Genomic DNA, 21,906 nt, shown 5'->3' on the forward strand with positions numbered 1-21,906 from the left:
GACACTTTTGAGCTCCCCTAAATGCTACCCTTAAGGGGGAAGCATAACTCCACATGCTGAGTTCTCCTCAGGTTAGCAGTTCAGGTTTGCAAGGCTTGAGCTCCTTGGGGTGGAACATCTAGGGATTCCAAGTGTTACCAACTTGGCAGGCCATGGCTGCCTCCCACCCCACCCCAGAGTGAACAAGCTGGCAACAGCCCCCCCCCCCCCACTCTCATCCTCCCCTGCCAGCTCCTACAGGAGCTTGAGCCACTATTCAAACCCATAACATAGTTGGGGGCTTTATACCTCTATGCCAAATAGCTGCCTAGGTATGGGCATGTGTTCTTGTTATCTGGATGAAAGGTGTCCCTAAACCTCATCGAGTTTGAACTGGAATAGGTGCCATCAAGTCACCACTAGTGCAGTTTGTAGGTGTGCTACAGCAGTAATTCCTTTCTTGTGGGACATTTCTCCTTTGTTCACATTTGTGCTACCATAAAGTTTGTATATAAATTTGGGGAGGGGGCTAACCCCTACATATGGGTGTTTTTTTTTTGTCTGGATGAGGTTATGACCGGGGGGGTTGTCAAGTTGTAAATTTGTCCAGATGTAATTTGATAAGTTATGGTACAAACGGAAAGGAAAGTGTCACGATGACAAAATGTTAGGCATAGAAAATAATATCAGACATGTTTAGATAGTTGATGAGTAAGTCTGCCTTGTACGGAATAGCATTATTTGCATCTTTGGAGGACAGATAATGTATTATGTAATGTTCACATGCAATTATACATTTAACTCTTCAGACTTTTTAAGTGCATTAAAATTATGTATTTGTGAGTTACATTCATGAGCAAACTGAACATGTCCAAAATAGGTAGCCTGCTTACACATTTTCAGGCAGGGTGCCCTTAGGTCTTTTATGTCAAAAACTGAAAAGTATGCAGCCCTACAATGCTAGGGATGCAGTTTACATTCATTGTTTTTGTCTGAAAGTATTTCTATGATTTAGCAATCTTGTATATTGATGTAGCAAAGTTACTTCAGTTATGTTATGACTTCTTTTATAAATGCAGCAATCATACATTTGAGAGACATACGGTTTATGCAGTTAAATGAAAACAACGAATGGTGAGAAAGTATGCATTTGAGTGAAATTCTGCAAGGTACTGCTTGAGGGGGCCTAACCACTAAACTGTAAAAATGGTATGGCATACCTTTCTCTCGACTTGCGACATTAATGATTGTGAAGCAATCAGTCAGACACAAGAAATCCACATGGTACCACCTGCTATGATCAAAAAATGTGCCTTGCACCCCCTCTAAATCTTCAGAGATGCACAAATACATACACACACAAACACACAGCAATCATGTCCTATTACATAAGCAGCAAAAAGCTCCAAGGAATATTTCATGTGGAAGCAGCAAAATAAACCCTAAAAATACTTTACATCTGGCATGTTATTAAAAATAAAAGGATAGCATCTTTCCTTTGATATGTTTCTGACCCATATGTTGCTCTAATCAGCCATGGGATTTTCATGCATTTTTTTAAGAAATCTCTCTTAAGATAATGGATACCTGTGGCAGTGGCAATAGAGGGATAAAATCCTGACCATGGCCCAGGTGGCCAGAGTTTGAATAGTGACTCAGGTACTTGACGGCACAAGCAACGAGGACGACCACTCCCAGTCCGGGGGAAGAGGATTAAGATGTTGATATTTAGAGCATACTGTCATGGTTCAATTTCCCTAACAAAGAGTGTGGAAACAACTGGCAGGTATTGGCTGGGGGTAAGTAGGCCACCCCTTGCAGATGTGAGGGGCAGTTCAGCACTGACATCCACCACACTTTCCACCTTTGGGATGTTACTAGGTGCATGAAAGGCTTGGGAATAAACAGAAAACACTCCATCCCAGCACTGTCAGGCTGCTTCGGGGTCCTTGATCTCTTCAATAGCCCCAAACATGGGTTTAGGTAAATTCCAGGGACAGATAAGGTTGGTCCAACAGATGCAGTGGATAAGCAGAGAAACGTAGGGCGGCTGTGAGGAACCGTAAAGTTGCAAAAGGAAACGATATTGGAAACAGTGATAAGTGCATCTGAAAATGTTCCATCCTTATCTATACTACGGACTAAACCCTGGCATATTTTACTACGCTCCTAGTAGAAAGTTCTTTATGAATTATATAGATTTTTTGCCCATAGTGCAATGTGCCATTTAATGTTAATTGAGCTATTCTCTGTGCAGTACAACTGAACCATGGGTTGTTTAAATTGACACTTTAGGACATCTCGTCTGAACTAGAAGAACTGACAACTGATGATTTTCTGTCAGATATATTGACAAACTGGACTAAAGATAATCCAAGGTTCTCAGTCATACCCACAGAATGCCACTGTAAATGTACATTTTGCACAACTGATGGCTACTTCTTATTACAGAAGTTAGAAGCCTTCAGTCTTTACTTGGTCACCACTATAGCATTCAGTGGCTTAGAAGCAGTAGTGTAAAATTCATTGTGGCAGTAAATATGAAGTATGTCAAAATTTCGCAGTAACGTACAGAGGGGCAAACATTTTCTTTGCAGGCCAGCATTTCAAGAATTAATTACAAGTATGGCTGAAAAAATACCTTCAGGTGCATTTATAATGAGATGCATTCTTTTGGCATCCTGCGATGCCTTGCTCAAAGCAATGAGGAAGTTTGGGCACTGTAGGACAATGTTTGGTTCTGTGAGTTTCACCCTGTAGGATGTGTATGCATGGCAATCACGTTTATTTATTTATGTATTTATGTATTTATGTATGTATGTATGTATTTATTTATTTATTTAGTTATATATGTACGTATGTTTTTGAGGGTTGGGAAGTGGCTGCTGTAGGTACCTCATGGTGTTGTTAACATGCTGCAAGCACACAAAATAGACAACTGAAATGAGTAAAACCTGAGCAAAGTAAAAAAATGTGAAACAGAAAAAAACAATCTACTGACGCAAAAGTACGAAGGGAATCAATTTATTTCAAACACACACAATGTGCTTTTTCAAATGTTAAAAACAAAAAGAGCTTATATACATTTTCACAAACCAATTAACTTATAACAACCAATCACTTTCTCAATGTAATTAACACCATTAACTCAATTTAAATTTAAAGTGGCAGACCCATTTAGTTGCACTCAATTCCATTATTTTCTAAGCAGTCTAGATTTTAACAGGGGTTTAAACTATATGTCCCATTTAACCAGGTGAATGGTCAGCACATAGCTGATAAATTCATTTACATTCACATCTGTCTGTTTTTAATATCGCTTTGCCTCCTATTAAATCTTTTTGTATTTTCTCTAAAACGCTACATTTAAATAAATGATGATCATTTTCTTTCTATATATGTTTAAAAAGCATAATAGCTTCCAAATGTCTATGAATTTCAGAAAAATGCCCACAAATCCTATCTTTAAGGCTTCTATTATTTTTGCCTACTTAAAATGCAGAACATACATCACATCCAGCTAACAAACTTAAATTAATAGCGATACACTTTGCAGAGACATTAATTTTGTACGTTCTGTTACTATCTGGGTATATAAAAATATTAATTTCTGATGTATAGTTGCAAAACGTACAATAAAAGCACAGTTTTGTGCCTTTCTTACCATCCGCCTTTCTCACTATGCATTATTCTTTATAACAAATGATACTCCATGTTCATTGAGTTCTTGTAAATAAATCTTGGTATGTCATATAAATATGTTTTTTCAATCCATCATATGAATGTAAAATAACCCAATACTTCTAATAAATATCATATCAGAGTTTATCTCTTCCGTTTTTCTAAATCTCTCTGACATAGTGTCACATGAGAAATTTCTGACTCAAATGTCTTCTCTAGGCCTTTCCACACCAACTGTTGTATGGTTCTCTAACAACTTGTCTGAAAGGATCTGGATCTCTCAAAAACACTCTCTTCACTCTCCCTCTCTCTCCTTTTTCCTGGTTAAAACAGGTGTCGCTCAAGGCTCTATTCTCAGTCCAGTGCTCTTTAACATTTTCATGAATAACCTATATACCTCTTCTTAGCAAGCATGTCTTATTCAGTATTCAGTATTCAGATGACACAACTCTCATCTGACAACCCACTACAACTACAATCCATGACTCAAGATGCCTTCAACTCATTTGAACTGTGGCTACATTAAAACCAATGTTTACTCAAACCTCAAAAGACTAAAGTGCTACTGTTTTCCCAAATACCATTCCAATGCTAAAAGTAACTGCCAGATCACCTCTGTAAACAATACAGCTAGTGGAGCAGTTACTTATAACAAGCTGCTTGGAGTCACCATTGATGTCAACTTCAAGTCTGAGCACATTCAAAGCTATATAAAAAACTCATAAAATGCTAGGTCTGATATACAAAGGAAACAAATTCCTTAGTCCTTCTAGTAGAATCACCCTAGCCAACTCTTATTTGTGTACCCTCTCTTCTCCTATGATTTACCTATTTTGACTAACATGCAGATCTCTCTTAAATCACTAGTGGAGCAATGCTATAATAAGATAACTAAATTTGCAGCTAACCTGCCACATAAAGCTCACTATTGCTCTGCATTGCATCCCACAGCAACTAGCCCATACACAACTCCTTCTAACCCACAAAATATTATATAACCCCTATATCTGCCCTTCTGTTTCCTCAGTACTCTTTATCACTATTTCCCAAATAATTCTCTGAATTCTCAAGACAAAACCCTGCTTGAAATCTATAAACCAAAAAAAAAAAACAGCATGGGACAAAGTCTATGCTCACACTGCATAGCTAAATTATGGAGCACTATCCAAAATTCAATCAGAACTATATAAAGCCGCCATGTATTTAAATCCTTTCTCAAAGATTTTCTCACTAACTCATGGCTATGCCCATGTACCTCACCTGTATGATCTACAGCAACAAATACTTCATATTCATACTAACCGCACAGTTTCTTTTCTTTTTGATAATATTTTTATTTCCAAACATAGGTTCATAGGTAGGTACTAGGCAATCGGCCCAAGGGCCTATGTAAGCCTAGCCAACAAGGTTCCCTGGCTTATGCCACCCAACAAAGTTATTTTCCTGTGCCACTGTCAAGCAGAGACATAGAAGTGATCCCCAGGGTGTATTTCCTATTTCCTCTCCACTCATCAAGATTTTTCTTGAAGAGTGCTAATGAAGAGCTTTGCTTGACATAGATGGGTAGCCTGTTCCAGAGTATGGGAAGTCTCTGGGACAGGAATCTATCCCTCCAGCATGTCCTATTTATTGTGGTGACAAGGTGTAGGTCCCTAGATCATGTAGCTCAGAGGGATTGGGATTTCTTTATGTGTAGCATGTCCAACAGCTCTGGATTTGACATAGCTTTATATGTTAGGCAGAGATCACCTCAGAGTAGGAGATATGCTACGGAGTAAAGCTGGAGTTTTTTGAGGCGGTCAGTGTAGGGCATTTGTTTGAGGTAGTAATCCTCTTTGTGAGGTACTTCTGTGGCCTTTCCAGCTGCTGCAGATGTCTTGTGAGGTACATTCCAAAAGGGGCATTGTACTCTATAATAGGTCTAATAAGTGTCAAGCAGAGGGAAACAATGACCTCTTTTTTCCTAGATGGGAACCCTTTTATGATGAGGTGTGCCACGTAGAAGGACTTCCTGACTACTGTGGTGATGTGACTATCAAAGGAGAGACTACTGTCCATCTGGGTCCCAAGGTCTCTTATCACACATTCGGTGTTAAGTAGATTGTTGCCTATGTGGTAATTCATGGGTACATAGTTTTTACCAAAGGGGATGACACTGCACTATTTGGCATCGAGCTTGAGGCCATGGCTCTGACACCAGGCATCTGTCTCAGCGAGGCCCTTCTGTAGGATGTCCACATCATTTGGGGACTTGACTATGGCTCCTAGTTTGCAGTCATCTGTAAACTTCATTAGCGAGAGGCCTTCTGTGTTAGCCTGTACTTCAGAGAAGTAGATACCAAACAGGAGAGGTCCCAGGATGGAACCCTGTGGTACTCCACTTGTCACTGCTTTGAGGTCAGATTTGGAGTCTGCAACTTTTACAGTGTGGGCTCTGTCAGTGAGCCAGTTGGCAACCCATCTTGTGACATAGGGATTTATACCTAGTTTAGTGAGTTTAGCTATAATTCCAGAATGGGGATGGTGTCGAAAGCCTTGGTGAGGTCAAGATAGGCTGTGTGAACCACCTTACCCTCATCTATGGCTTTGGTGACTGCTTCAGAACAGTCGATCAGGTTCAGGAGGCATGATCTGCCTTTCACAAACCCGAACTGGGTGGGATCCAGAGTGTGGAGATTACCAATGTCTTTGTTTATGAATTCCATGATGATACATTCCATGGCCTTGCAGACCAGGCTTGTCAGGCTAATAGGTCAATAGTTCCCGGGATCAGTGATGGCTCCCCCTTTGTGTATGGGATAAATGTTGCTGTACACCATTCAGTGGGCACAAAGCCTGATGTGAGGCTATTATTGAACATGGTGCTTAAGTAGGGAGCCAGTTAATTCTGAAGTTTATGTAAAACGCAGCCTAGGATGTTGTCAAATCCCATGGATGCTGTGTTTTTGGCTTAAGAGAGTGCAGCTTTTACCTGCATAGTTGTGATTACAGGGACTCTGAATTCTTCCTGTATAGATATGGGCCCTTTAGGCGGTGGGGGGATAAAGTTAGCACTGAACCTATCTGCCAGGATGTTGGCAATATCAGTTGGTGCTGTAATTTTTGTGCCGTTGTGCTGTAACTCAGAGCAGATATGGGTGTTGCCATCGAGATTCTTGACATAGCTATAGAATTCTTTGTGGTTGTCCTTAGAATTAATGGTAATTTTGGTTTCGTAGCTAGCTTTGGAGGATCTTATAAGGGATTTCAGCTTCTTACTGAGGCTGACCAGGGAGCTCCTCCACTCATGGGATTTTACTCTCTTTTGCAACAGTTTCTTTCTTCTGTTGTACAGTTTGTTTATGGCAGGGGACCACCAGATTGGCTTCCTTTTTTTGGAGGATAGCGTCTTGGTTCTGTTTGGGATAGCCTGATCCATGCACTCATATAAGTGCTTATAGAGAGCATTTGTGTAGGATTCAGCAGTTGTAACTGTATTGTCCATCTGCATGGGTGTCATGAATTCACCACTTCTGTCTTAAGAAGCATGAAGTTGGCTTTGGAGAAATTTTTTACCATGGTTTCCTTAATGGGGGGTGGAGGTGGGATGTGACTATCAAGGGTGATTAGCTTATGGTCAGATTGGACCAACGAGGAGATGACTTCAGGTGTGGAACACCAGTCACTCATGTTGGTAATGACTAGGTCTAGGATATTGTTGCCCCTGGTGGGGGTGTGAATAAGTTGATCCAGGGCATTGGAGTTTATGAATTCCAGAAAGCATTGAGCTAAGGAGGTAGTACACGAGTAGTTTTCCCAGTTAATGGTGGGGTAGTAATACATAATACACTATACTTACAATACCTTTGTATATACTGATTGTCATATTTAATTGTCAATTTTTATTACATCACAGATATCTCCTCATGCTTTATTATATTGTATGCATTCCACTGTCAAATTGTATGGATATATGCTTTGCTTTAATTACATCTGTGCTACTGTTTTGTTATCAACTCTGTGGAGCTTTTCTCCCCGAGCGTCCATTGAAAATGGATATTTATTATCCAATTGGCATTTACCAATAAATAAATGTCAATAAATAAATAATAAACATAGTGGCACTGTTAAGGAAAGGGTTTTTATTAGTGTAATGTTAGGAGCAAAAGGTAGAGTTAGGGGTAACATGTATGAGTAATGTAGTGTAGGGTCCCCCCGTCTGCCTGTCTACCCTTAAATTCAGATATGTTAATACAGACCCAACACACAGTCACCTATGCACACACATATATTTATACACTCATACACTAGATATGCATACACGAATCATGTTCCAGTGGTTGACTGCTCTGAGTTTGTCCCATGTGGTCATATGTAGGAGGTGCTGCAGTTCCATGAATTTTGCTTAAACAAGGTATGTGTTCTTACCATGTGTATGTGGTACGTGTCTGTGTGTGTGCAGTTGTTGATTTAGCATACACATGTAAGGGGTGCATGGCTTTAAAGGTGGTGTTTAAAACTGTGTGTGTGTGTGTGTGTGTGTGTGTGTGTGTGTGTGTGTGTGTGTGCGTGCGTGCAGTTGTTGATTTAGCATATACATGTAAGGGGCATGTGGCTTTAAAGGTGGTGTTTAAAAGTGTGTGTGTGTGTGTGTGTGTGCATGCAGCTGTTGATTTAGCATATACATGTAAGGGACATGTGGCTTTAAAGGTGGTGTTTAAAAGTGTGTGTGTGTGTGTGTGTGTGTGTGTGTGTGTGTGTGTGTGTGTGTGTGTGTGTGTGTGTGTGTGTGTGTGTGTGTGTGTGTATGTTTGTGTGTGCGTCTGTGTGTGAGTGTCTTACATCTGTTATGTTTCTGTAAATGGTTACGATGTTTGACAGTTGTTCTGCTGCAAGGTTAAGTTTGTAAGGGTGTAACTAGGGCTGCCACCTTTTCAAATGCCCAAAGTGGGACATTTTTGGTACAAACGTCAGATTTTGCAGGCCGAAACATACCCACGGCCAGTAGAAAGGTCAGAACTTCACTTTTTTGCCTAAATAAAAGCTTATTCTTGTAGCATTTTAATTGCTTATTCTGTTTCTTATAACATTTAGGTGTTTCACATATAGAATAACTGTTTTATGCAATCGTTACATAAAATATAGGAAATAATTGTGTCCTAAAATCTCAGGACATTTGCCATTTTTACAATTTTTTTGCAGGACACAACTGCCCAAAGAGGGACTGTCCCTCGCAAAGTGTGACAGGTGGTTACCCTAGGTGTAACCACTTCATCATGTGTTTTGGTAGGTGATCTGCTGACTGGCTTATTACAACCAATTGTGCCTCAATCATTGAGATTCTAAACGGAATCACACACATACAAACTTATTATCAATTGCAGTAAGCATTCCTCAACTCAGATTCACTGAAATCTGGCTCAGTAGCAGCGTGTGACACACTTACTGAGTGCTTCTTGCTCTAAATGACAAGTACCAACTCCCATTAAGCCAGTTCTTCTTAATTACAGATCCTTCTTAATTACCTAATCCTCCCACCACCCACCTCTTCTGAATTACATAGCCCTACTAAAACCATAATTCTGGCTCTAAAACTTCCAACTGGTTCCTAACCGTAATATCGTAATACACTGCTCTGGCTCTCTAAACCTAAACCTCCCTTCTCACTCCTTAACTTTAAATTCTGCCCTCCATTGCACTCACCCAAAACTTTATAAGCCTCTTATGTAGTCAAGGGGAATAGAAATTTGCAGCATATCCTCCCCACATCTGAAAGCAACAGCTCCCTGGTGTACCTGCTCTGCTCTCCAAAATGATTAACTATTGTATGACTAAGGAGAAGATTGAGAATGTATTCAGCAGGACATCTACCGCTACATTGTGCGCTAAATCAGTGGTGCAGCAGCTAACATACTTGCCTTTGGTTTAGAAGCCTATGGGTTCTATTCCCCCAGTAGACATATTGACTACTGACACTACAATGCAGTATAAGGGGGTGCTGAACTCATGAGCATGTCATCCTCTGGATGCGATGTTAATCAGTGGCCCTGTCTGCTTGAGCTGTTGGTAACTAGGTGAATGTAAAAGCTCCCATAACAAGTATTGAAAAGAATGGCTGCTTTTTTCCTAGTAGTGTAAATACTACCTTTGGTCTCCTTTGAGAAAATGCTATTAGCCAAGTAGGAGTAACCTGGTCAAAGGATACATAAAATAAATAAAGTTGGCAAAGCAAGAACTGTAGGTAGAATTATTCTGGTACATTTTTATTTATTTTATTTTATACATTTGTTAATCAGGTAAGCCACTAGACATAAATTGTCTCTCTTCAAGGAGAACCTAGGAGTACTTTCGGGTCAATTGACTCAGCCAGAGTCACACAGTAGGCAAACTGAGGTGGAAGCATTACTTCTGAATACATTGAGTAGCTATATTCAGCTCTCTTTCTTTATATTACCCCATACTCTAACAGGTCACAGCCAATAAAAAATCATAATCGAACTTTCCTAAATGGCAGTACCAGGAACAAGTTTGAAAGCCGTGAAATCTGGATACAGCTATGAAAGCCCAGTACAGTGAGAATTACCAGATACTGGCTAAAAGAAAAGAGGCATATTACACTATCTATACTTCCATCCTACAGTGAGTTCCACAGTTAAATGGCAGAAATGCACACTAGTTCAGAATTTATTTCTGTAGTGAAGAAAAAGCAAAAACACTAAATCCGTAGTTATTGTTAGCTCTTCTGATCATGAGGGAAATGGTCTCACTTGCAAATATCTCCTTGGAAGAGGAAAAGAGGCCAGACCTTTATCAACCTCCATGTAGAGCTCCCAAAGCATATTACTATTGTACTGTACCACATGCAGTGCAGAAATATACCTGTAATAAGTGACTATCAAACTAGGAGCCTAAGAACAACACTTTTGTCGTGCTGTATGCTGTCTGAGCACGCAATAGCACAGATAGCTACAGAACCCGCTAAGTCCCACCACCGATCTGAAAGGCATTCTTTTCCATGAAAGCATATGGTGCAGATGTAGCAGCACGTACAGTATAGCTCTCACTACACGTTACTATTAAGTGATCACTGCTTGCTTATCATTACCTTCTCAGGTAACAATATTTTCTACCCTAGGAAAAACAGGCAATTAAAATGTAATTACCTACAAGCAGCCAACTCTGAGCTTCTATAAGCCTTTATAATCTGCACTGCCAACATAATTTTACAAAACAGCTGTGATCATTGCATTTTTATCAGAATCATTGCATAAGGCTGGTTAGCCAAAACGAAAGGCACCTATTTAAAACAAAGGCAGGTAACACTGCTAAAGAATTGTAAAGCTTTCTGGAGGGTAAACAATACTGATACAAGGACTAACGTAGCACTCTAAAACCATTATGATAATCTCTGGTAGGAAGTTACTAAGCAGCTTTTAACAGTTAGCTGAAGTTTTGCAACCGTGTCTATGTTTACTTACTCAGATGCAATCCACAAAGGAAGCCACTAAACTCATTTTTAACTGTTTGTGTTTAAGGGATGGTCCCCTGAACATTATAAAAATGGCTGAGGGAAATGTTAAGTATGGAAAGGCTGGTGTTGATGATTTTTATCCAAAGTTCCTTCTCGTACGTGATATTTTCACTGTTGTTCCACTGAAGCACATAATTCCTTTGTCAGCTACATGGACTTGCTAGTACTTAATTTGGTCGTCAACAAAAAATCATTACCAAGCAAAGCTTACAAGTCACAGACAATATCATATAGGCTAACTCTACTGACATGATTTGAATTCTCAGGAAGGCAGCAACAACTCAGCTTGGCCCATACTGAGGCATATGCTCTGCTCAGTGATAGCCAACTTGGGTTTGGGAAAGGTCACGGCACTGCTTACCTTTAAAACAAAAACTTCAACTCTCCTGTTTGTTCACAGTTAAACTTCTCACCTAGCGAAGCAAACTCTTTACAAAATGACCGCTCTGCTCTTCTGCTGATTAGTGCGTACCTCCCATTTGAGCCACCTCTCCTAATATAACTTGCAGTCACTGCAGACCCATCAGAATAAACCCTTCACAGTCATGATTGGTGGGGGGAGGTCTTCTTACCACTAGTACCCTAACTTTCAAGATGCCCCAAAACTAATCACAATAGATCCTTTCATCAACTACTCATAAGCAGAACACCTGTTATTTCCTTAGCCCTTCCAAATATTCCTTTGTATATACTCATCTAAGGCCTTCTTAGTGAAGTAAGCCATGACAAACTTTACCCCTGCCACTACACAGGAAATGTCCCCATTTCACTCATCCACCAGGCATCACAAATATCAACTTCACATGAAGGCAGAATGCAACTGTGCTAGTGCAGTTACCTAAAGAAAGCCCTCTGACTCTACACATATACTGTGTGTGCTCCATACCTAGGGAATTCACAAAGGTATCTCTTAAGAATTTAATAGTATTATGTGTGTCTATATTTCAGTTTATGTTTATAAATATGAACCTAACGGTGTTGTTTAAGTGGTTGTCTTTTGCTTCTTGTATTACTTCCAAGGTTTGCTGGAAAACGTCACCAACCAAACGTCCCTTCAAGTGTACTGCTGTTACAGAGTTCAATTTATTTTTTTGGAAGACAACTGTTTCTAGTAGCAGTAACCTTAGACTGGTGAATTTCTGAATTACAATCTTTACTCATTCTTATCTGCTCTTTCATTAAGAAAATCTCTCAATGTGTACTAACAGCTCCATCGTGCCTAAAGTGCTTACAAAAACTAATCTACAATTAATTGGTACCTTCACACAGTACATCGGTCATGTAGATTATCTCCTTGACTACAAGGATGTGTAAACACAGCTGAAATACTCTTTGCAGAGAGCAAAAGCCATGAGAAAAGATGACCATCTCTGTCTACATTCCCAAAAGGTATAAAGAGAAAAGCCTGTCAAACAATATTATTCCAAGTCACCCTCTAATTCTATTGTCTTCCATTATGACAATACAAAATCCAGCCAAAATTATTCTTGGAACGTCACATGCTACCGCAGCTGTTATTACATCCATGCCCACTTTCCTCATAATTCAATTGATATTTTTACTGCTACTATTTGTTTAAAACTGTGACTGGCTCAACAGATAGAACACAATGCTGAATAATGAGCAAACTGGGTTTGATCCTCACACAAGGCACTCAGATTTAATTTTCCAGTACGGACACTGTAGTGCAGAATAAGGTGGGTGTTGGACTCATCAATGTACTATCCTTCAGATTAGATATTAAACCAAGGTTTCATATTTTCTAGATGGTGGAAGTTTAGGTGCTGTAAAAGATATGACACTTTTTGAAAACAGTATGGGAAATTTCACTAGTGCCTCAGCCAAGTTCCCCATAGTCAGTTTATACATAACTCTGGGCCTCTCCTTAATACAGATCATTAACCTAGAGGGACTATATATATTCAATAAGATGTAATAAATACATAAATAAATAAATAAATAAATAAAAACCCTGATTATGTATGCAAAGCATTTCAAAGTTGATCATGATCTCTATGGCAAAATCTTTCTGTGGGACAATGCTTAACAAGAAAATACTACATCAATATACCAACCCAGAAAAATTGAGACAGGAACTTGGGCCTTCTCTGTTTCTGCAGCAACAGATGTAAAAGGTCAGATGTGAAAGTTAAAAACTTACTATGATATTGAATGTGCGGGAGCAGCTCAAGTCAGAGGTGGCATCCTGCTTTGTATCTATCACTTGTCTTTCAGAGGGTCAAAACCAAAATATTTTGCTACAGCAGTGCATTCTGGGGATTACAGAGTGGGTGCAACAGTCTGGGAAAGTGTCTTGTGCTGAGGAATTGCAATACATGCAACATGAGTTTTACTTGTTGCTACAACTGAAGTTTAACTGATAAATGTTGCATTACAGTAAACTACAATGAGTTTCATTTCTGTACCAATTTAAGATAAGTAACTAAAGACAAACCCTTCTGTACTGCATCTCACTTCCATTCATTTAAGACACAAGAATGCAGGGGAAAGTACCAGGAGAATGGAGATGCCATCAGGTATGAAGTAGAAATTGAACTTTATTATCAACATTACAACAGATAATGAATACACAATGCATATCAATGCCTGTCCCCAATAATACATGTCAATGCAGTGCCCACTAGTGTGGCCCAAACTTTGACTTTTGTGACTAAGAAGGTAGCACCTTGACATGTGAATAAGGGTGAGGGATCCAGATGGATTCAGTAAAAACAAGGTTTTGCAATGTTTGCACATGAGGTCCTAGCACTGACTTGGCAGTAATGGTTCTCAGTGTGTACAGGTGGTTGAATATAAAAGTGTGGAGACTATAGACTTACCAAGTGTCTTATAAGGGTAACAGTGTGCAGAAAATTAAAGGTATCCCCTTTAAATGAAAAAAAAAGCAGTAGAACTAAATAGTAAACAATCAAAGAGGAATGAGAAATATGAAGAAAATACAAACTGTTTTATACAGTAGATAGAAATTAACTACCTATATTCTAGTTCCAGAAAAAGTTGATTAGGTAAAAAAAAGTAGCAACTTCAAGTAAACTCATAAAATTTAAGCAAGAATATTAAAACAGAAAATGGGGGGGGGGCAGGACATCAGTTTTAATCAAAGCATGTAGAACAAACAGAAAGCAACCGTGTACATGCAGCTAATCAGGATTTAGTTCATACCTGGAGACAGTTTTGGATTACTGCCAGTTAAGTTTCCCTCATGAAGTGGGAGAAACCCAGATTCCCTCAAGGAAACCCATGCAGACAAAGGAAAAGCACACACAAAAAATGTAATCTCCCTTCACAGATTATTAGATTATAACAGGAACACCATCAGAAATCAGAAGAAAAATACAGGAAAACAATGAAAACAGTTTTCAACTAATAAAATCTATTTAAATCTGGAAGAACAAAAAAGAAAAAAAATACTAGAAATCAGAAGCATGATGCAGTAAAGAGATTAAATGCAATTCTAAGTGAATATATTTACATCTGGAAGAATGTAGGAAAATATTTTAGTCCAGTTATATATGCAAACAATGATAAATCCTAGTGAAGGGATCACAAACAAACTAAAAGTTGCCACTACTTTTTCTGCCACACTTGGAGAAAACATCTATCATCAGCAACAAACTTGAGTGACTCATCCACAGATTATAATATCAGCCATACTACAGCAGAAAGATGTTCTTTAGTACAGAGCACAGTCATCCGATCCTCCTGAAGAGAAATGTAATATAGCAAATGAAGCACTACAGATTTTGTTAACAGCAGCAATACGATAATTCAGACTTGGCAGCAGCATGGTATATATCATGAGATGATGCTCCGTTTCCTTTAAAGCTTTTACTGGAAAAATATGAGAGATATTGATCTAACAAAAAAAGTACACGTGCTTGTGCTCGAGCAGTATTAATAGTAATTTAATGTTCTGAATGGAGCAAGGATCTTATTGCATCTCAGATTTCAAATAATTCTTAAAATATTATCTGTAAGCACAGGTTTTTCATAGTGGTGTGTAACTACGTATATGCACTGCAAGATTTTCCTCATTGGCATTCACACCAATTATATTTCTGCTTCCTGCATCAGGAGAGAATGTCAAATCAAGGGCAAGTAATTAAGTTCAAAAATCCTTCAAATGTTACTGAGAAAGCGTGATTCTCGGCATAGTCTTCTGTGAATACAAAATGACAGTAGAAGTATTTTCACACCACAAATATATTTGCAACAGTGACAGAAATCTAAATGTAAGGAAGCACAGAGGCAGGAGCGGCAATGCAACTCAAGAATGGCTTGAAAAGCCTGATTCAGCTACGTCATGTCACTAGCGTTCTACTCTTACAGAATATGACATCTTAATGACCAGCATCTATTCAGCAGACAGCTCATCTGATTCCTCATGTGTTCAGCTTTATGCATTCAAGCCAACAGCATATATGGTTAGTGAGCTGTAAAACATTTTTACACCTTGCATGCCTTTAGCTAATATTATTGCCAAGCTGGACAAAATATAGTTTTAGTCACCAATGAATTCTACAGCTGTAAAGATCTCCTTAAGATCTGACTGTTATGTTTAACATAACTTCCTTTGAATCCTTTTATACTGTATTGTACAACCACTGTTAATACTTCTGACCTTTTCATACTTGCTTATATTGTGCATTATTTCCTGTGCTATGTCTAATTCACTTGTTTTTACATATTTTGTTGTACAAATCACATTTAAGCAGTCTGCAATATATACTTATCTGGAATGAAATGCCTACTTTCTGGGTCATGCTATAGCTTGGAAGACATCTTTTGACCAGTTCACCTACTTGGGCAAAACAAACAAACAAACAAACAAGCAACTAAATAAATGCAGAAAATAATTGTGTCTGCATATCAACTCACAGGACCACTATTCACAAAACTATACTGATTACAGAAATGCTATTTGTCCTTTTCTTATTGCATAGCTGGATACTTGTCTTAGGGGGTCAGCTATAATGTCATTGTTAATGAAAGATGAACCAGGAAGCTTTGCAGTCAGTGAGGAAACACAATACTATGTAATTATGCCTCTAAATAGTGTTCTTTTTTGTTAAACCAGGAACAATGGTATTTTCATGGTCAGCATAGGAAGGTATTCCAGTTTAATACTTGCACAACTGACTAGAAACACTTGGGAGTAGTAAAGAATGGTGTGCAGTAGTTAAGGTAGTCATGTAAAGCAGTAAATCAGCTATTAAAGGCTATATTTCAGCCAAGAAACATAATACTGACCTTAAATGACAACAGTCCTGTATAAGTGTGCAATATTTATAAATCACAGAACCGGGAAATTAATATTGAATAATGCATATCCTTGCATGAGTGTACATTTATGAATGGACTAACAGAGAGTGGAGGTGAAATATACCTGTGTTATTCAGAAAGTAAGGTTTCAGAATTCTAAGCAATATACAGCAACCCCTCCCCAAAGGGAGCACATATGCATATATAAAGTCCAGCACTTTAATGCAGGTTCTTCCTTAGCAAACTCACAAAACAGCTTCTCTGTTGATGTTCTAGTATCAGCAGTACTATCAGGGCCGCTCTTTCTCCAGGATTCCAGCCTCTTTTAAAGCCCCCCTCAAATGTTTTTTTTTTTTTTTTTTTTGTTACTGCTGTCAAAAGCCAAAGTCTGAGAAAATCTTTCAGCACTCATCACAAATGTATAATACTTCCAAACACGTTTAAGATGGGGCATTATGCTAAGTTACTGCTTCACCACATTCTTCAGCTATTTCTTAAATCCAACTTTACTCAGCAACTTTTTAATTACGGGGCAGATATCAACTGAATCTATTCACTTCGTTCACCCTCAACTAATTCTAATGCTGAGACATTCATTTAAAAACTGCCCTTTTGCCACTGTCAGTCTTTAAAGTTAGAGACGCCTCCTGTTGGCCACCAGCAAGACCCGCAGTCGAGCTGGCACCGGACAGCTGAACCCATGAGGAAAGCACTGGGAAACAACCATCATCTTAGCGCTATATCCATTTCAAACTAACGAAGTGAGTTATTTCCATTCAAAACATAACACCAAGAAAACAGATGCTCTGTAACAAATTTTAATATTCCATTCACCCACCCCGTTTTTCTGCAATACAGAACCGTGAACAAGAAGACCAGCTTCTTAAACCCATAAACAAACTTTCCTTTGGCACTAAGACATTTACAGTGATGTTACCTGCTGCTTCACGTCTGGCATGTAAAACGTTCTGTCAACCACTTTGGTTTTACCCAGTACACTCTGCACACAGCATTTCAAAAATGCCATAACTTGAGAGAACTCCCTGCTTTATCAAAGCGCACCTCCAGCAAATGCCGGCGACCTCATTTCCACGCGTTTCTAATCATGCACGTATCCGCGTTGGGAAAAAGATGTACTGACCTAGGCAACCCCTGCAAGTGCAATGCGCAGGCAAATTAACCAGACCAAATTTTAGGAGATGTGCAGATCTACTCGAAAAGGTCAGAGGGGGGGACCCGAACCCTCCCTAACAACCACCAAAAAACAGCAGCATTTTAGACATTCCAGTCCAGTGCAAAAAGACCCTGATTTTCAAGATCACACAAAGCTTTTTCAACCTCTTAATTTTAACAAAACGTCTGTCATTGTTTTATAACCTTCCCACAAAAAGAAATAAATAATAAATAAAAAAGTACATGGTGTACATCGAGTAGCAATTGGCAGAGCATTTCAAGACAATTTGCAGAAGCAACAGTTCAAATATTATAGAAGAAAGTGCAAAATGTAAGTGTCACTTCCATCAGCACTTCAAAGTCCACTGAATAAATAAATAAATAAATTAAAAAAGTCATTGTATCCAGGAGCTACCCTTCCAACATCAGCATCAGCATCCGCAACGCTAACTCCGCTACTCTGTATCAAACTAGCGCTACCCATCCAAGTCGACAGCAGCTGCACTTGTACAACTTCACTATATCTTTAATACTTTTAATAAAGACCTAAAAGTATAAGGTAGCACTGGTTGGGAATTGGGAGTGGGGGTTGCACTTCACCTCACCTTGAGCTGCTGCCAGTCCTCCGGTGCTGCTGATTACACTTGCTATCAAAGTGGCCACATACCAAATCATAGTACTAGTGGCCACCAGTGAGGACCCTCAACCATTCTCAAACTGCCCAGCTTCATCTCCTGTTCTCCACAGTAGCTGGCTGTGTCATGGACAGACCTCCCCTGGATGCTGCTTGCTGTTCCTGCTCCAGATGCCCTATTTTCATGCCCTGTCGTCCCCGCAGTTCGTTGCCTTTCCTCTCTCCATCCTTTCACTCTCCTATCGCATCCCTCACCAAAGACGGCACCAGCGATGAGCATCAGCCTCAGCAGCAGAATTAAGCTCACAGGTTAAAACCTAGTTTGAGTCTTAAGAGGTTTGTTACTCCCCCGCTCAACATTTATTGGATGTTCGAGTTAGAGTGTAGGCGTTGATTGGCTCTTTTTCTTGCCATTTGGGAAGCGAGGCAGGCGAGACGATTTCAAGGTGCGTTGGAGTGTGTAGAGTACAGAGCCGCAGTATCATGCGCAATAACGGAGAGAGAGAAGCAGCATCCTTGTTCCCAGCTCACAAGCCTTGCAAAGCAAGTAGAAGGCGCTGGTTTTGTGTGCACTGCAAATGATCTCCTGAAGACCTGCACCTGCACAGTAAATCAGCAAATCAAGAGCTCATGGATTTCAATTCCTATTCTATTAGCATCAAAGAGCAGTGAAGAAGACATCTGCATCGATCTCCATACGTGGGGCTTAGACTCGTGGGTGGGGTAGGAATCTCACTATGTCATTATCTGGATGTGCCACAGAGTGACATTATAGAGAGAAGTATTCCCTGATACCTAATATGAAAAAAATCTTTCAGGAGAGGACGTATAGCTGGAAACATAATGCACAAAAGAATCAGAAAATCAAAGTTTTCACAAATTAGCTAGTCTTTCTTTTCATAAATGTTTGTAGCTCTGACGTCTGTGTTGCAAGGGCTGACATAGTCAATTTCTCACTCATCTTCTATCGCACACGGATGATAAAGAATTCAACAATGAAGAAATTCGGGACTGGGGAAGCAGGAGTTGACTTGCTTGGTAATGTTATGATTTTTACGATATAACACGGAAATGGCAATTCTTCCTCCGACAAGGTTAAGTTTTTCAAATGTCCAAATGAACATTTATTTAGAGAAGAACCAGGAGTTTCTGCACCTTATTTTACACTTAAATTCGATCAACACAAATTATTATTATTAGTAGTATTTTTACTTTGTGTAAATACTTGTAACAATTAATCTCAATTAGCATATTCTGAGGTTCTTCATTTTACCTTCCAGTCTTGGGTAATGCAGGGATATGACAGTACACTGCATAATGACATTTAGAAACATAAATTCATACTAATTTATGATGCTCTCTAGTCTGCAAACATTTAAACGATTACGACACTTGATTTTAGCACTTCAGTCTCAAGTTGTGATCATGTGTCACACATTTTGCTTCCTTGCCACACATTGAGTCACACGCACTTTAGAGAAAAAAAAAAAGGTTGAGAGGTACAATGTCGATTTTTTACATTAACACGTTTCTTGCATACTAAGTGGAACTTTTCCCCTTGCACAGATAATTTTAAGCAGCTGTATTTTTATAACAATTTTCTTCAACTTTACTACAGATACTTAAATAATAAACACAACTGAACAACTGTCTTTTTTCTGAGTGCTGGCAAGCTCATAGGTAATGTGGAGAGGGCATAACCCCTCATCACTGGAGTGCAGGACCATTGACTTCAGATACATTTTAGTTCACAGTTTCCTCACTTCAGTTCTGTGCATTTGAGGCAGAATGTTCATTATTTTTGGAAGATTCACTGTAAGCTTTTATAACATCTGATTTGCATGCACTCATACACATGCCCATCTCAGTACTGTCCTTTGGAAATTATTTACAGATGACAAAAGTTTTTATCAAAATATTAGTACACTTGTCAAGCAATTCTCTCTACCTCGTGTTTTCTTGTCTTAAAATATTTTTCTACTTGTTAAGAAATAAACTATTGGTATAAAGAATCTGCATGAACTGCATATTTCTTCTTTTCACTGGTTAAATGCTGTTAAAAACTTCCATCATTGGGACTATTATCATGAGGGTGATGCTTACATAATAACACAAAAGGCTTCCATTAGAAACGGGGGTGGGGGACAAAGTAAGTGAATACATGTTACTATTTAGTAACAAGCTTTCAGTATTAGCTGCACTTGTACTATTTCCTATCACTTACACTCACTACATTTACAAATTTAAGCATTAACTTTGTTGTTTTTCTTTGAGTTACATAAAAAAAGAGTAGCACCGCATGACAATTTCAAGCTACCTATAATAAAGGTGTAAAAGCTAATGAATATAAAAACAAAAACACTTAAATGCTATAGGAAGTATGAGAGTGTTATTACTAACATATAACTGCCTCGCACAGAACTGCTATATCTATATAGTTCAGTTTCTGACAAAATACCATTTAAAATAGCTTGAAAAATATGGAATGGTTCAAAGGTTATTGCCACTCTAGTAATGAAGCTTTTCATTATGTTCTGTCTCTGGACATAATAAAAACACTTACATGCCTGATGTATTTCAAAAATAGTACAATGTCATGTTGCACATACTTGCAATATTTCTGAAGCAGGGTAATAAAATATTGTGCCACCCCAAGAAATATTGAGGTTCTGTATTTCAGGTGTGCTAGCCATACAATTTTTAAAAAGTGTATACTATTTTAGGGTTCATGTTACACAAATAAAACAATGAAAATTCTGTGTTAAATTTCTGAATCTTAATATTTTGGGTCACTGAATATCCGTACACTCCTATACATCATTCTTGTTTCCACAAATTGTACCTGGACAAAAGGATGATGAACTCCAGTAATAAGTTTGATGCCACACCACTGGTTCTATACTACACACACACACAAGTCAGTAGTGCAGGACCTTAATCTGCATTCCCCTAGAACCTTCTTATGTGGTCTAGGCTATCACTTTTCATCTGTAGTATTCATGAGCATGAATAAAATCTAGATATAAACATCATGGATAAAAAATGTAGCATTACTGTTGTAACATTTTATCTTTCTATAACACTTTTAAAGTTCAGTGCTCCAAACAACTGCTGTACATCCCTCCCCAAAGCAACCTTCATTCACCCAATCTGTACCTTCACACATAAACCACAGTATCCGGAAACAGAAAAACATAAAGTTAAAGACACTACAAATAAAAACATTCTAGTGCAGCACTTCATTCCTTCTGTATCTCTCAGTTTTAGGATTTCAGACTATCCACCAAGATAAAAACTGTTTGGTATTCTTCAACATTATCATTCATGGACTCAGGCATATACTAGACTCGCATATGATCAGCGACAAAGGACCATTAATGTCATACTCATAGTCATAGATTGCTACTAGGCTAATGACCTGGATGGGGAAGTGGTTTTCAAAGCCTAGCCAAGTTTTCCCAAAAGAATAATAATGTCCTGCATCAGAATAGGAAATTGAGAGGTATTTATAATCTACCTCTCTCAATAAGAGACATGGGGTGCTAGGCCCAGTGTGAATTTTCTGTTCACCATCCACTGGTCTAGGATGCACTTAAACTGAAAAATTTTATTTTCCCTTTTCCTTTGATTCAGGGTTTCATAAGTT

General features: G+C 38.7%; 1 protein-coding gene across 1 annotated transcript in view; it reads right to left on the reverse strand.

Annotated features, from left to right (window-relative positions):
• Positions 1–18,354, reverse strand: part of IGSF9B (immunoglobulin superfamily member 9B) — a 3,189,659-nt gene extending 3,171,305 nt beyond the window's left edge. The window contains exon 1 of the mRNA XM_044081131.1: positions 18,232–18,354. Coding sequence (XP_043937066.1) covers positions 18,232–18,301 — 70 coding nt within the window. The 5' untranslated portion in view covers positions 18,302–18,354. The remainder of the gene's footprint in view (positions 1–18,231) is intronic.
• Positions 18,355–21,906: the final 3,552 nt, after the last annotated feature.

Source organism: Protopterus annectens, chromosome 8.part0 (assembly GCF_019279795.1).
Source record: "Protopterus annectens isolate FY-2018-M chromosome 8.part0, PAN1.0, whole genome shotgun sequence".
NCBI lineage: Eukaryota > Metazoa > Chordata > Ceratodontiformes > Protopteridae > Protopterus > Protopterus annectens.